The 15,777-nt window shown below is 36.5% G+C and overlaps 1 protein-coding gene across 7 annotated transcripts in view; it reads right to left on the bottom strand.

The window, feature by feature from the left end:
- The window catches only part of Scml2 (Scm polycomb group protein like 2), a 90,093-nt gene extending 79,455 nt beyond the window's left edge, over nucleotides 1-10,638 (bottom strand). For 5 of the 7 annotated variants that reach the window (XM_050160639.1, XM_050160642.1, XM_050160643.1 and 2 more), the window contains exons 1-3: nucleotides 10,551-10,628; nucleotides 10,158-10,313; nucleotides 85-130 (exon numbers count right to left, since the gene is read on the bottom strand). In XM_050160639.1, the coding sequence (XP_050016596.1) occupies nucleotides 85-130; nucleotides 10,158-10,313; nucleotides 10,551-10,589 (241 nt within the window). In that variant the 5' untranslated portion in view covers nucleotides 10,590-10,628. Of the gene's footprint in view, nucleotides 1-84; nucleotides 131-10,157; nucleotides 10,353-10,550 lie in introns of all 7 variants that reach the window. The other 2 variants (XM_050160645.1, XM_050160644.1) reach the window with 2 other exon arrangements.
- Nucleotides 10,639-15,777: the final 5,139 nt, after the last annotated feature.

Raw genomic sequence — 15,777 nt, 5'->3', positions numbered from 1 at the left:
AAAGGCTTTATTTCACAAGTTCAGTATATGCGAAGATACTTGTTAGAAACAACTAAAAACAATCTTTAGATAAGCAAATCTTACCTTCATTCACTGTTTGTCCCATGGTATTCCCTTCTCCTCTATTTTCCTAAAAAGCAAAACAATTAATGCCTTAAGTACCATATATCTCTGACATGTAATAGTAGCAAAATATGAATTTCAGAGTTGGATACTTAAATAAAATGAAAAGCTTCTAATGGAACACGGGTAAGTACAGGGCTTTGTTTTAGGGTCTCAAAAATGAAAGGGTAAATCAGAGATGATGGTAGATTGGCAGTCACTGAATTTTGATTTAAGGCCTTTAACAGAGCCCTCATAACATCGGTGAGTAGAAAAACCATAAATGCAATGAAAAGTTCCACAAATCAAATCTTCTAACAATAATTACCTGTTAAGAGCCAAGTAAGTACTGTGGAATAGGCCTATAATTTCAGCACTCAGAAAGCTGAGGCAAGAGAATCTTAAATTTAAAGTCATCCTGGATTACACAGTAAGATTCTGTCTCAAAATAGTAAATTCATTTTTAGTGGCAAACTGCTTGTTAGGAGACCTGATAGATTTAAACTACTATTAATTAGTTTTTTCCCTGCATGTCCTCAACATGCCCCATATTCTAAAACAAATATGAAAAAGAAAATATTAGACCATCCTTCTATGAGAAGAGTCCAATCCAAGAAATATTAATAAAACACAGAATAAGCATTAGGAAAAAGATCAGGCGCATATATTTGCCTGTTGTTAAGATGGGATGGTGTACAGACTGAATACAACTTGGTAATTAAGGGAATGTATTTATGAAGTTATGCAGAAAGATTTCTATATCTCTAGCCCAAAAGATTTATTTGCATTTAAAGCCTCAACTCCCCAAACTTTGCTGCTTCTGATAGTTTTCTCTCACCAATACCAATACTTCTCTCAAGACTTAGCTGTACATCTGTTCTTTCACTCAGTGGCCAACAATAGACTACGCACCTAATTACCCTTCCCCTTGACACTCACTGGTCTATACTTTCATTCAGTTCTACCTGGAGTAGTAACACAGCTGTTCAACTTGTTTTGCCATAGGTGTACTCTTCTACCATAATAATGCATAATGTCAGATACAGTCTGGGCTGTTTTCCTCCCAATTCACCCTCAGGCTTCAACTGGCTATGCAATTAAGAAAAAAATCCAGAGCTTTCTATGGGTTAATACTAAGATCCTCCTCAATTTCAAAATCATCAGACATGTATCAATCAAACACACCATATACACTAACTGAAAAAGATTTTTGTTTCAGTGACTCACCTTGTTTTGATTACATATAATACCCTTTGCTCCTTTTCTGCTTCTTTAAATACTACCAGTTCTTAGAGACCATCAATAAACCCAACCTATTTCCTGAAAGCTTTCCCGTTTCTTTAGTCAATACAAGCATCTGATTCTAGATTTAGTTTATTCATTTACTTAATAAATAATGATATAATTCCCATGATGTGCTTGGCACTATGTGGATAGAAGATACACACTCTAGAGTTAGTAGTGGAGAATCTGCCTATAATCCTGGCACTTAAGAGGCTCAAATAGGAGATTCGTGAATTTGAAACCAGCTTTGGTACCCAGCAAGAACGGTGAGTGAAGGAAAGAAAGAATTGGGGGGGGGGGCTACAATACACAGTTTACCACATAAAATCTGGGATTTGGGGGCTAGAGAGATGGCTCAATGGTTAAGAACTCTTACAATATACTACAATATACTGAAGTTCCCAGAAAACATGTTCGGGAGCACAGATGCTGTTAACTACAGCTCCAGGTGATCTGAAACCATCTTCTGAACTCCAACAACATAAGACAGACAATAGCACAAACACAAAACATGGTAACAGGCAGGCAGGCAGGCAGGCAGGCAGGCAGGCAGGCAGGTGAGTGGGTGTGCATGCGTACTATATTTTCAAAAGCTGAGTGTTGTGGAATATTACTTTAAGCAAAAACGTGTTACATTTGTTTATACTACAGAATATTTAACTGTGTAAAGGTGTGTTGCTTTTGTTTATACTGCATTCAATGACATAAGGATGTGTGTTTAATTATATGAGGATATGTTACATTTGTTTCACCTTGCTTGCCTAAGGCACCTGATTGTTTTAATAAAGAGCTGAATTACCAATAGCTGGGCAGAGAGAGGGATAGGTGGAGCTGGCAGGCAGAAATAAGAAATAGGAAGAAAAATCTAGGCTCAAGAGAGAGGAAGAATAAGAGAAGAGGAGGAAAGAACAAGGGACACATCCAGGGCAAGAAGCCAGGCAGATACCAGCCACCCAGACATAGAGAAGCAGTGAAAATAAGATGTACAAAAGTAATAAAGATATTAAGCCCTAGGGCAAAATGTAGATAAATAGAAACAGGTTAATAAAATTAAAAGAGCTAGGCAGAATGCCCAGGTTCACAGCTGGGCCTTGGGTTGACCCACCCTAGCATCTCCCCCATCTAGGACCTGCTGGAGTTTGTGAAAGGGCTGGTCCTGTGGAACTATACCAGCAAGATCTCCAAGACACAAGGTACCCCAGAAGAGCTCTGGTGAGGATCCAGTGAGGATAGTGTACCAAAGACCAGAGGCCTTGAACCAGACCAATGACTCACTGCAATGGACATTTGCCAGTCAAGCTGATGGGACAAAGGAGTATACTAAATGACACACTGAAGCCTCCAATACCATCAGGATGAACGAAGAGGTGATGAAGAGTCAGGAGAGAAGGCAAAACAGAGAGTTTTCGGTTTTAGGTGCGGTTTTTATTCTGTTTTGATTTATTGTTTTGTTGTTGTTCTTGGTTTTGTTTGCTTGCTTGCTTACTTTGTTTTGTTTTGTGGGAGAATGCAACAGGGATGAGGAGGAATACTGGGAGACCAGAAGGTGAACAGAATTGGGGTGAAGATGTGAAACCCCAAAAAATTCAATAAAGAGGTTTGTTTTTAAAAAAAAAAACGAAAACAAAAACATAAATATGGGCTAGCCAGAAACATACCTAAGCTAGGCCAATCTTATTCACAACTAATAATAAGTCTCTGTGTCATGGTTTGGGAGCTGGTAGATAGCCTAAAAGAAAAAGCTTGGCACAGCTAAGAATTCCACAGAAGAAAATAACATTACTAAAGAAAACAAAAGTATAAGCATTAAGAGGATTTAAAATGATATTCTAGTATCAGAAAGTATAATGAACTTGGAATAAAAAAGGTTCTTGAATTTATCATATAAAAAGATAATTTCTTTTTTTGTGCTTAGAACACTCATACAAACATGATAAATGTTCCTGAAACCCACCAGGCTTTGTATAAGAAATGAAGCAAGCGCCAACCCCAGAGTAACAGTACAGGCAGGAAAGGGATTCCTCATAAGCCCAGGGGAAAAGGTGTTTTGACAGGATGCAAAGCAGCTTTATGAACAACCTTGCATAATTTTTTTCTGAGAGGAAAGAGGAAAAAAACTACACACACACACACACAAAACAGTATAATGAAGCTTTAATGTGTGGAACCCAACTGCAAATCTAAGAGAATGCTGGTAATAAAGAGGATACTAAGAGGAGAAAGGGTCAAGTAATCCACTTCTAAGCTTCATCTTTTGCTACACTAACAGTAAAATCATGAGGTTATATTTGCCTGTGCATGCATACAGTGTGTGTATGGGGGGGGAGGGGTGAGTCATTCACAGGGCTGACAGTTTCAATGAACAGAGAAAGAACAAAGTGGAATTTCAGACTGAAGACACAAAATAAGATCCTGTTTCTGCCACTAGCTTGATGAAATCCACTGTTGATCATGTTTCTTCTAGGTCCTCAATTTCCTCTATATTCTCTCAGAGCTCAAGGCTTCATGGGGTATCCATACACACACAAATCATAAAACATCACTCATCTTTCTTTGACCTTACCTTTAAAAGTCGGACTAGAATAATCATTTGGGAGGACTATTTGATAACAGCTAGAGCTGCAAGATATATAAGCCCAGAAGACAATAAAGGAGGGTAAGGCCGTAGAGATAGCTCAGAGATTTTCCAATGCTAAATTATAGCTAACATGGCTACATAGCCATGTAGCCATGAAAGTGAGATATCGCCACACAGGCATAGCACCCAATCTAGAGTCTGGAACAAGTGAGAACCCAAAGACATAAACAAAGTAAGTGAGGTAGGTTAAATATATAGGTTTTAAATGATCAGATATTTTCATTGCCAAAAGAGAAGCTATTCTGTGGCTCAGAGGTTAAGAGCACTGACTGTTCTTCCAGAGGTCCTGAGTTCAATTCCCAGCAACCACATGGTGGCTCACAACCATCTGTAATGAGATCTGGTGCCCTCTACTGGCCTATAAGATATATGTAGGCAGAGTACTACATACATAATTAAAAAAAAAAGAGAGAGAGAGAGAGAGAGAAGCTATTCTCTAGTAATTATCAGAGAAGTGGTCTAGCAAAACCCAAACCAATGTCACATTGTGCTGAATAACTCTGGGATAAATAACCACAAGTATTTTTTTCTTTAAGTAAGTTGACACTGGAAAAACTTTTGGACCCACACTGAGCCAGCCTTGTGTATTCCTAGAAACTGCTTTTTTTTTTCTTTAAAAAAAAGTTATCATTGGACATATTCTCCTCAAAATTCTAGTGACAAGTAATTGTGAGGATAAAAAACCACCTCTAACCCAACTATCAAGTAATATATGCTGCTATCCACCTCTTGTTTATCCTTCCAATTAACAAACACACACACAAGCACGAAAAATACAAATTTGAAAGTATGTATTTTATATGCACTTTCAAAGTTCCACATACCAATAATCTTCCAATGAAACTCTATCCATGTATATTATAAATTTATAAAGCCAACATTTTCAGTTAAAATCCTTTGTCAACACAGTATACAAGAGAGAAAAATACGAGTTACAGGCACAAAACACACACTTAAAAAGAGTTTTTCATTTGACTTGAAGTAAGTGTTCATTTAATTCAAATATATTGTAGTAACATGTTTCTCTGACAAAAGCACTCTCATAACTAAGATTTTTGCAGTGCTGATGGCTATCTTAAAAAAAAGACAGAAAAAAGGTGCATATATCTATATGTTACTTGTTGACTCGGTCATGATTTATTATGCTAAGACTTTACGATTATGAATTTAATTCACCCAGGTTATTAAAATAATCAAAAGTCCCTCTTTTACACATAAATGAAAGTAATTAGAAAAAAACCTAAATTGCACAAATACATTAAAAAATATCCAGGCATGGTGACACACTTCTGTAAATCCCAGCACACAAGAAGCTAAGTCAAGAAGATAAGATGACAAATAGGGAAACTAACTATGTCTCAAAAGTAAAATATTACTAAGGATAAAATGGAATAAAAAGTCCATTGGTGACTCACCAATCCTTAGAATATTATGGTAGTAAGGATTTGCATCAAATTGAATCTTCCAATGGAAATAAAATTTTCTATAGGAAATATTTTAGCAATCTTTTAACAAGATCTACCCCCAAGAAATTAGAAATTAGTCTTTTTGTGTGTCAAAATAAATCCAACATCACTTGGAAGGTGGAGACTGGAGGATGAGTTCAAGGTCAGTGGGAGCTACTGAGATCCTGGCAGAGAGAGGGGAAGGAGGAGGGACGGAGGGAGAAGGGGGAGAGAGAGAGCACGCATGCAAAAGCATTCATTAGTTGTATTTTTAAGTTATTTAAAAATTATAACTTACAAATTAAAGAATCACTTGCCATTTTAAAATTATTCATGTGGAAGTTCTGTACACAGTCAGGCAGCATTTTATATAAGAGAATAGATAAATGAAATACAAGTCAAGGGTTGCCAAAATTCCAGTTTATAGTTGTAAATTCCTACGGTTTTAAAGCACAGCCACAAGCTAATTACCCGAAGACCTGCTGCCCACTGACATTTGTGAAGGGCTAGAGTTAATGGCATGGCATGTCAATTTACTACAGGCAGCTCATGGTGTTATACTTTGACAAAAGACATAGATCAAGTTACAGCCTGCTTCTATTATCAGTGCAACCTAGATTTATGGTTTCTAACAGCAGTCCAACAAGAAATAATGGAAATGATGACAACCGTGCCTACTAAACAACAGTGGAGAAAAGCATGCAGTAAACTAAAATCTAAAGTGACTAGAAAACGAAACATCCCTGACTCTATATCAAACATGTAGCAGGTATCTTCAAACTACTCATCTAAATAGCTCTATAACTTCTGAAATCTAAAATGAAAAAAAAATAAGTTATAAAGTAATATAAAGTTAAGGAATACACACATGTATTTGTCATTATGTCTATTTTATCTCAACAATGACTACAAAGATTGCTTTATCTGAGCATATTTATGAAACTCTATCAAGTCAGTTAAAAATTGAATATGGACATTACTTCAAAATAACTTTAAAGTGTAATCTAAATAATACTCTTTAAATTATTTTCAAAGGAAAAAAAACCAGTTTCACAGCAACAAGGATATTTCTGTGTTCAAAAGAAAACTTAAGTACATTTGAATTAGTGTTTGAATTTAAGTATATATAAATAAAAATAAAAGCTAGCCAAAATTGATAAAAGGTAGGAAAAGTGACCAAATATTAAAACCAAGGACTTTGACAACATTCATTCTTACAAAACTAATAAAGGCTACAAGGTACATATCAAATAGAGTTGTTTATGTCTGGAATTCTGAACTAGCTAATCCTTTTGAGAAATAAATGCTGTGAAAACTGTGATGTGTATTACGAAGACAAGAAGCAAGACATGCAAGTTGTTCCCCAAGAAACGAAAAGTATCCTCAAGTATATCATAGAACTGCAGTGTGTCTGTCACTTTGGAAGTTTACAATGGTACTCTCTTTCCGCTCTTAGAACAATTTGGTCCATAAACTTAGGAAGGGGCAGACCCACAGCCATAAACACAAGTTACAAGTAGAGGAGTTAAGTGTTCTCTATCTTCAAATATTTCCCAGCTCTTTACTCACACAAAAATTCAACAAGTTTACTCCACTTTTTAACACTTTAAAGAGTCCATATAGTCTCTAAAACACCAGCATATCCAGCTGTTTGAACTGAAAATCACTCAACTTTTCGCATAATAAGTTATCCTCATTTCATGTTTAAAAAAAATCCCACCAGATTCCCAAAACAAAAGCAGGAGAAAGATTTAGGGACATTATGTTTAATAGAAATCACGATATAAACACCATTACTATTATTTCTATGGTTACCACGGTATACTTATACCAGGTAACAAAGGCAAAATAACCAAAAATGCCTTACTCATGAATACCCAACAACATATGTCCATTTCAAATCTTAGATTGTTTCTCAATTTACTATCATTTCTGTTAGACTTTACACAAATAAGACATTAGAGGTAAAGGTATTTCTATGTCTCAAGTAACCAAAGCCCAAGCTACTAAGTGTGAAAACATACTTAACACTATTTTATTCCTATATTTATAAAATTAAGTAAGTAAATTATACAACATTGGAGTTAGTAAGTGAAACTGACATTCTTCTGTATCCCTCAGGAAAAGGGAGTATCAAGACTTTCCATTAAAGGTGAACTTTTAAAATCACCAACATTGACTATTGTCAAGTTTCCAGGTTTTCAAATTCTACAATCACTTCTAATCTGAAGATCCCATGGACTAACTCTCTGACATTAATGGCTTTGTTTCTAAAAGGTGACTAGTGCTCAAAGAACAGAGGGTCCTCTTGCATTTACCGCAGTATTCCACTTAACCCAAAGAGAGTGGCAATAAAAATCTCAAGTAAAATACCCCCCATAAGAATTCAAACTAAAAGTTTGTATTTGGAACTACCTTATAATGGAACAAGGGGATAAGTCATTTTCATTCAAAAGACCTAGTATTTACTCAGTCTTTTAAGGCACTTTACCATCATCAATTATTTCTTCTTGAGACAGCCCAGGATTACCCAGACCATTTCACTAATGCGGAAACAGACACTAACAGAAGAGAACAGGGGCAGGAAAAGAGGTGATAGGAAGCATCTGGGAGGAACAGGCAGGCAGCTAAAAAGGAACACACTCAAAAAAATGAGCGTCACATCTAGTCTGTGACTATCATAAGCCTTATAATTTTGGCTTTAGGGAGATTTAAGATATATTTTGAAATAATAAAAGTACTTTTTAAATCTAGTTATAACGTAAGCTACTTGGTCATAAATGTGCAATTGCTTATCATTTTAAAATACTCAATTTCCAATATGCAAACTGATTTTAACTAATATTAGCAAAAATACCCGTCTCCCACAGGCCTAATCAGAAATAATTCTTGGTTACAACCAAAATGTAAAGAACAGTGGCAAAAATACTCAAATTTAACCATTAGGCAAAGAAATACATGTTCTATATCAATTATGATTTCCTTAGCAACCTTGGAATATACAGAAATAAGGTACTACTGGTGGAACTGGTTACCTTAAACACCCAGAAACTGAAACACAAAATGGGCTTTGAATAAATATACCTCAAACTGAGTGAATTCCATAAAATAAAAAAGCACAGGTGGCTTAATGAAGACCTGTTAACTGAGCCATAAATCAAAAAGGCTGACCAAATGCCTCGTGACAAATAAGAATCGATGTTTAAGAGCAACTGTGTACATTCATGACATCATCAATTTTAAAACAACCTCATACAGATAGTGCAAAACCAGTTACGGTAATCTTTTCTTCCCCTAACAACAACTCTAAAGCAAAGGAGTTCTCTTGGGTAAACACGTGCATAAGGAACTTACATAGTTAGAGGACAGACATCTTCTTCAAAATTTTCAAAGCTATTTTTAATGATTTGACTAAGTCCTTTTATAAATTCCGATTATTTTTAAAATGATAAAGCTATAGATCAATGTAAGGTAACAAACTCACTGCCTTCTCAAAATCCTAACTAGACTCACTTTCAAAACTTATTTTCACATTCTTCCCATTAAATCCAGAAAACCACAAACAGCTTAAAAGAACACCCATCATTACAAAAAGGTTACTTAATGAAGAAAAACAGAATGGCAAAACAAAGGTAAAACTGACATTAGTGAAAACATTTCAAAGCAATCATTAGATAAAATTAAGTATGTGCTAATAACTACTATTAAAAAAAAACTCCTTGTACTCAAGTATATCTTCCAATATTCTTCCTCAAACTGAAAATAATAATAATAATAATGTCCCTGGAAACACTGAGACTGCAACAGCTGAAGTTCTCTGAGAAAAAAGCATCTCCAATATTTTTGAAAATCATACACCAAAAGATATTTTTCCTGCCTCAGTTTACCCTTGGTAACCAATCCATTTACTTTCAAAAGACATTCTAAAGTCACCCTAAAGGTAAATACTAAAGGTTAATGTTCTCATTTTTCAAAAATAGACATTTCTAATTGTAATCATACTTTGTGATGAACGACAAATGCTTAACAACCTTCAAAACATCAATATTCTCAGATGGGAACCTATAAGTAAGTATGTGAGCTGCCCACATACAACACTGGACTGGAGGGGAGGGGAGAGGGGCAATTACTCTTCATTCTTTGTAGCTACATATGTGGCTCAAGACACCAATAAATAAATAAATAAATATATAAATGAGTTGGATTAGATCTCAAATTCTCATATCTCGTATCTTTTTTTCCAGACTCTTGGAATACTAGTCAGGATTTAAAAACAAAAATCAATAAAGGCGGGGAACCTTTACAGGGCTGTTTTCAAATGGAAGGAACAGTGGTCACTATTCTCAAACCTTGACTGAGTACATCCCCTCGCCTAAACCCTTTCAGGAGGAGTCTGTCCATGCCTTCCCATTCAACTTCATCCAGGAGGTATCCACTCTAAAGAGCTAACACCCCCCACCCCCACCTCACCCCACCCCCGCAAGGAGCCCCAAGCACACACCTGGCACCAGACCCGCGCGGGCTCCAGGCCACAGGCGCATCTTTCTAGGCTGACATCCCCTCCGCAAATCCAAGTTACCTCCCAAATCCTGATCTGAACCCAAACCTTGCAAAGAAGTCATCCTCTGCCCCACTCAACCCTACCAACCACCCTCAAAGCCCCCAGGCTTCAGCCTGGTCCCACCTACCCTGGGGAGAATTGCAGAGGGCGCTGTCGGCACTGCAGGAGAGGGGCCCTCCGAGGGAGCTGGGCCAGGGGCCAGAATGCCTGCAGCAAGACGGGCCAGTGGAGGGGCTCCGAGCAAGTGTGAAGGGCAGCACTGCGCACTAGCAGCCAAAGTGGCCTACAGCGAACACTAAGTGAGACACGGCAGCCGTGGCATCTGGGTAAAGAGTCCAGGGGTGTGAGACAGGGGTGTCGGGACAAACTGAGGCGGGACGCTGGCGCGGCAGTAAGGGGGCGTTCCCAGCGCAGGACGTGCCCCTAAGGCTCCCCACCGCCCGCCCAGCAGACAGCCATCAGGACTGCAACACCAGAACTTAGTAGCCACTCCCCATGGGGGGCCGGGGGCACCACGCACCTCGGGTCTCCTCCGCCCTAGCAACAAAACTTCTGTCATGCTAGTTCCCGGAGCAGACACCAGAGTTCACACTGCCGCCGCCATTTTTGAGAAGCCGCGCTCAGAGCCGCGCATGCCCCACAACCGATATAGCCACCCCGCCCTCCCACAGCAGGCTAAGTGCCCCGTGTTGGCTGCAAACACACCCTCAGCGGGCTGCCGCGAGGGAGCTTGAGTCCTGGACCCAGCAACCTGCTTATGCTTATCCAAGCAGTGGCCACCATAGAGACATGGCGACCCTGAAAAGTCCTTTTGACAGTTTTTCCTTATCAGCCATAACAAAAAAAAAGAAAAAGAAAAAGAAAAAGGAAGAAAGAAAGAAAGAAAGAAAGAAAGAAAGAAAGAAAGAAAGAAAGAAAGAAAGAAAGAAAGAAAGAAAAGAAAAGAAAAAAATAGAAAGAAAAAAATACCTAGCAGCAGCCCTTGCACCCAAGAGCCCTGGAGTCTAGCATCAAATTCCACCCTGGAAACTCACTCCCATCAGCCTGTCAGACTCCTGCTTTGGCCACTGACCCCAAAATGTAAATGCCTCCCCAGGAAATCAAGTCCAAGGAGCAAGGAAAATTGAGCTTAGTTCCTATACAGGAATTTGAGCAAAGGCACTCACTTCATCCTTTTGTGGCTCCAACGTTTTTACCTTTATCCCTCTTAACCACTTTTTTTTTTTTACAACAATGCCCTCCTAGTTCCACTTTCTGGATTTTGTTGTTCTTCTTAATTTATGCTTAAACTAAAAGACACTACACCAGCCCAGTGACAGAAATCATTTGCTCACATTTGAGAGGGCCCAGAAGGGTCATAAATAGTGCAATTTGGAATTGCCACTCCACATGCTTTCTAACCTGGGAGGAACCTGTAGCATAAGTGAAGATCACTCTGAAGAGAGGAAGGAAAAAATGACTTAAAACACCCTATTAATCTGCACAACATATATCAAATAGAAATTCAGAGAAAATATGCACCTCTAGTTCTGAGTTTATTATAAGCCAATTTCAAAGTTTTGTTAGGAAAATACACATTTGCCATGTTAACAAAAGTAAACTATTGATAGCTCTTCTCCTCTCTCTACAACTTTTTCCAAAACTGAATGTAGATATTGTATCTGTTATTACCTTAATGTATAATGGACTTTCAAAATTATAATTCTTAAGTTAGAGCCTAAAATAAAAAGCATATATCCACAACAAAGAGTATATCCATTTACTAAGTATAAAATAAAATTATTTTCATATGCAGCTTTTACAGTACCAAACAAATGCAAGCTCCTCAAAGATGTTAGCACAGTATGTACAGGCATTGCTAGTTCTAAGGACAACAGGGAAATAATTTTGGTCTCCCTAAGAAGAAGCCAGCAGTTCCTAAGACAGTAAAATAGAATGTACTCCTTGGTGTACCTACTCTTGAAACAGAAGAGGCCTGCCACTTGAAGATTTTCAAAATGGTGTGGTATTAAATTTTTTATTTCTTCCTAGTAACTGGCAACCTCTCTTCCTGAAGATGATCATATTTACAGAAACTTTATTAAACATAAAATCAAATCTTTAGTAGTATGGAAATTTTCTCCTTCAGAGGACATTATTTATTGGATATCAGACAGGAGACCATTTCAAGTTCAAATGTGTTTTCCCTTCATAGTATAAAAAAGTAGTTATGTGAAAGTATTCAAGTATTAAGACACTTAAATCTAAGAATTACTATACATAGTATATTTACAAAAAGGAAATTGAGATATTTAAACAAAACATAAAAGTCCATGTTGTACGCTACAGAAAATTCTTTTTTCACTGTTTTCATTACTGAATTAGAAGAAACTGTGTGTGTGTGTAGTTTTGAGTTGTTTTGGAATTACAGTAATTTTATAGTTTTTCTTCTATTCAAAGTCAACTTGGGCTACATAGTAAGACCACTATTTCAAAAACAAATATAAACAAAAGTCATGTAAAAGTACTGTTTTCAAATCCTTTTAAACTGAATGAAGTCAATGTTAATATAAAATATTAAATTAAAAAATGAAGATAATCCTAAAATATTTTAAATGTTAGATATTCTTATACTCACATTATAGATGAGAAAAATGAATTTCACATAGCAAGTTAAGAGTCAGAGTTAGTTTCTGAACATCTTTTAGAACATTTTCTAACAAACCTTCCAATTTTGTCATCAGTCATATGGTTTCATCACATCCTATACATATAAACTTTCAATAATAATTATTTGGGGGTACTTATACCCTATTTTCCCTCCTTTGCTAAAATAGAGACTGCTTTTATAAATAATGTTAGCAAAGATCAGAGCATCACTCTTTTATGCTATATGGTAGTATTTTATATGTATATATAATCTGATAATTTATAAACTGGAAGAATAAATACTTTCATTATGGTGTTGAATAAATATTACCTAGAAAATTAGAAATAAGACTCTTGAGTCACAACTTCTGCTAGCCCCATGAACAGTGAGTATAAGTCATAGCGGAGGGCTCAACCCTAAAACAAGACATTTATACCATCCCCATCGAAGGCTTGGGGAACAATACAGAAGACGGGACAGAAAATATGTAAAAGCCAGAAAATAGGGTAAAGTATTGAAAATGTCATCTTCTAGCTATGATACAACCATTGAAATCAAATGCATAGCAACTGCAGTTACCTAAACTGGATCCCCACAAAAAGACTGGACCTGTCAACAACCAGTCATGGAAGGGGCTCACAGGCCTCTAGCCTTCATTGCTAAACCAGTAACTACTGATGCACTATAAAAGGGGGGGGGGGAGTCATTGTCTTAAATTATGTACCTACAGCGTGACCCACCAGGCTGCAGGATTTAGTCTTAAACCTATGGTCACATTGATATTTCTGGTTAAACTTAGTGGGTCACAAAACAAAATGAACAGACATGAAAATGATAAAAAAGATTTGTAAAGAAGGAGGATAGCCAGAGGTACTGGGGAGAGCCTGGGGTGAGAGAGGTCAGTATGTGTTACACACGTGTGTAACAAATTTCATTAATTTACAGAGAAGACTCTTTGGACTGAAAGAGTAAGAATTGCGGCTGAAATAATCCACATTTTCATAATTTATCAAGTAAGCAACAGATTTACTCCTATTAGTTTTCTCTGATAGTTCTCTTGACTCAGACCAAAACCTATTATGACTTTATTGACACACTGCTCTACCACACTCTTGTCTTAATCAAAATCCATTGCAAAATCCTGTATCTCAAGTGTGTTTGGTTAGTTCCTTTTGAAATTTTCTTTAGTGTTTAATATTAATCAAGCAGAATAAAAAGATAGTTTTTTCTAGGTAAGTTTATCCCATAATTTTATCAATACACATGCTATAGCTTATACTGAGTACTATTTGCAAACATAAAGTTAAAAATCTAGGATGAATTAATAAAAAATGTTTTTCCTACATCATGTATTTCTTATTACAACACAAAAGGCAGAAATTAGAGATTCAAGGTGTAATTAGTAAACAGCATTTGTCTATTTCCACCTTGATGATAAAAACCACATGGTAGGCAATAAATAACTAATAAAGTACTTAAGAGTTAACTAAGTTTACAAATACCTTTAGATTCTTGAAAAATTTTTAATATCATTATTAAACTGAAAGCACATATCAAAAAGCTATGAGTTGACTTTAGCACTACTATTGGTTTTGACAAGTTTTTTTTTATAACTTCAAAATAGTAATTTCTCTGGAAAAGTAACACAAAATGAATTCAGCTAGGAAGCCATAGAGCTGGCCTAACAGGTGAAAGGAAGACATGACTGTGCTAGGAGCTCTTAGTTATTGTCTAAAATCCAAGTTCCAAGCTCCATCAATTAGTTATTTACAACCAATCCTATGCCTCTATTTAAAAAATTATAAACAGTGGCAAAGAAATAAATGGCATTTAAGTCACAGATGAGAAAACACTGGTCAAACTGATCAGAAAACCACATGGATTTTGTTTAACCAATCCTCACATTGTAAAAGTATATTAGTCTGTAATAGCAAAATACCTGACATATGAGCTAACTAGCCAAGTCAAGTGTTTTACAGGCTGTGAAAACTGGCATGAATTCCATAAATACTACATTATACTACATTTAGCCTTCAATATGATCACTCAGTCCTTTATTCAAACAGGTTATTTACTGAATTCTCACTGTATGCTGTATGCAGCTTTGTTAGAAATAGAGACAGCAAGATGAGTGAGAAAATTTGAGAAAGAGAAAAGAGAAAGATGTTATAAGATCTGTTAAAAGGAAGTAGGACCAAATATCGCATCCTTCATGTATCAGTTTGAGATTAACCTGTATCATGGAATATTGGATGAAATGGAAAAGCACTTTGTCAGCTGAAAACTGGTCCTTTGAACATAAAAACAGAAAACAAAACAAAACACACTAATTTTGATTTTACTCTTTTCATAATGTTTATTCTCCATTTGAGCCATCATCCCCCACCTTTCTTCTAGAACCCAGAAAATCTCTTCAGGATTCTTGCCAATGATGAACATCCTTCCAACTCAAATGATATTACTCTCATTCCTATTACTATGAATTAGTTATGCTTTTTCTCGATATCTTACTAATGAGCATAAATATACATATATAGTCTTTTGTTTCTTTTTAAAAATGGTGTGTGTATGTGTGTGTTACTTGGCTTGTCTCTATGTATACCAGGAGTCTGTTGTACCCAAAGAGGCCAGAAGAAGGCATCAAATCTAAGGAATTGGAGTTAATGCTGTGAGCTACCTGATATGGGCTCTGGGAACCAAATCTACATCTTTTGCAAAAATAGCAAGTGCTTTTAACTGTTGAGCTCTCTCTCCACCCCATGTTTGTTTTCTTTTCACTCAACATCTGCCCTTCGAATTCTTGCCTATTGGTAAAGCACCATGCTCATTTTTAGCAAATGTTGCAGATAACTTCACTATATCCCTATCCCACAAGATGTGGTTTGGGCTGAACTTAATTGGAATTTGTCTTCTAATTAGTGAAATCTTCTGTTAATAAATTCTCTGAGGCTACAGTCTGACGTCCAGCTACACTAAATATTAGCTATCTTAGGTATCTTTGGAGCTTTGCTTATTCATAGTCAAGGTCAGGTTTTCTTTTGTCTCATAAACAGTACTATATAAGTCAACTATAACCTTTCTTTTCCTTATGAGTTCACTGTCTGAAATAGATATGTAA

This window comes from Alexandromys fortis, unplaced genomic scaffold, assembly GCF_014885135.2.
Source record: "Alexandromys fortis isolate MF-2015 unplaced genomic scaffold, M_Fortis_MF-2015_v1.1 scaffold_120, whole genome shotgun sequence".
NCBI lineage: Eukaryota > Metazoa > Chordata > Mammalia > Rodentia > Cricetidae > Alexandromys > Alexandromys fortis.
The sequence above is the reverse complement of the archived record's forward strand: the minus strand, read 5'-3'. Positions and strand labels throughout refer to the sequence as shown.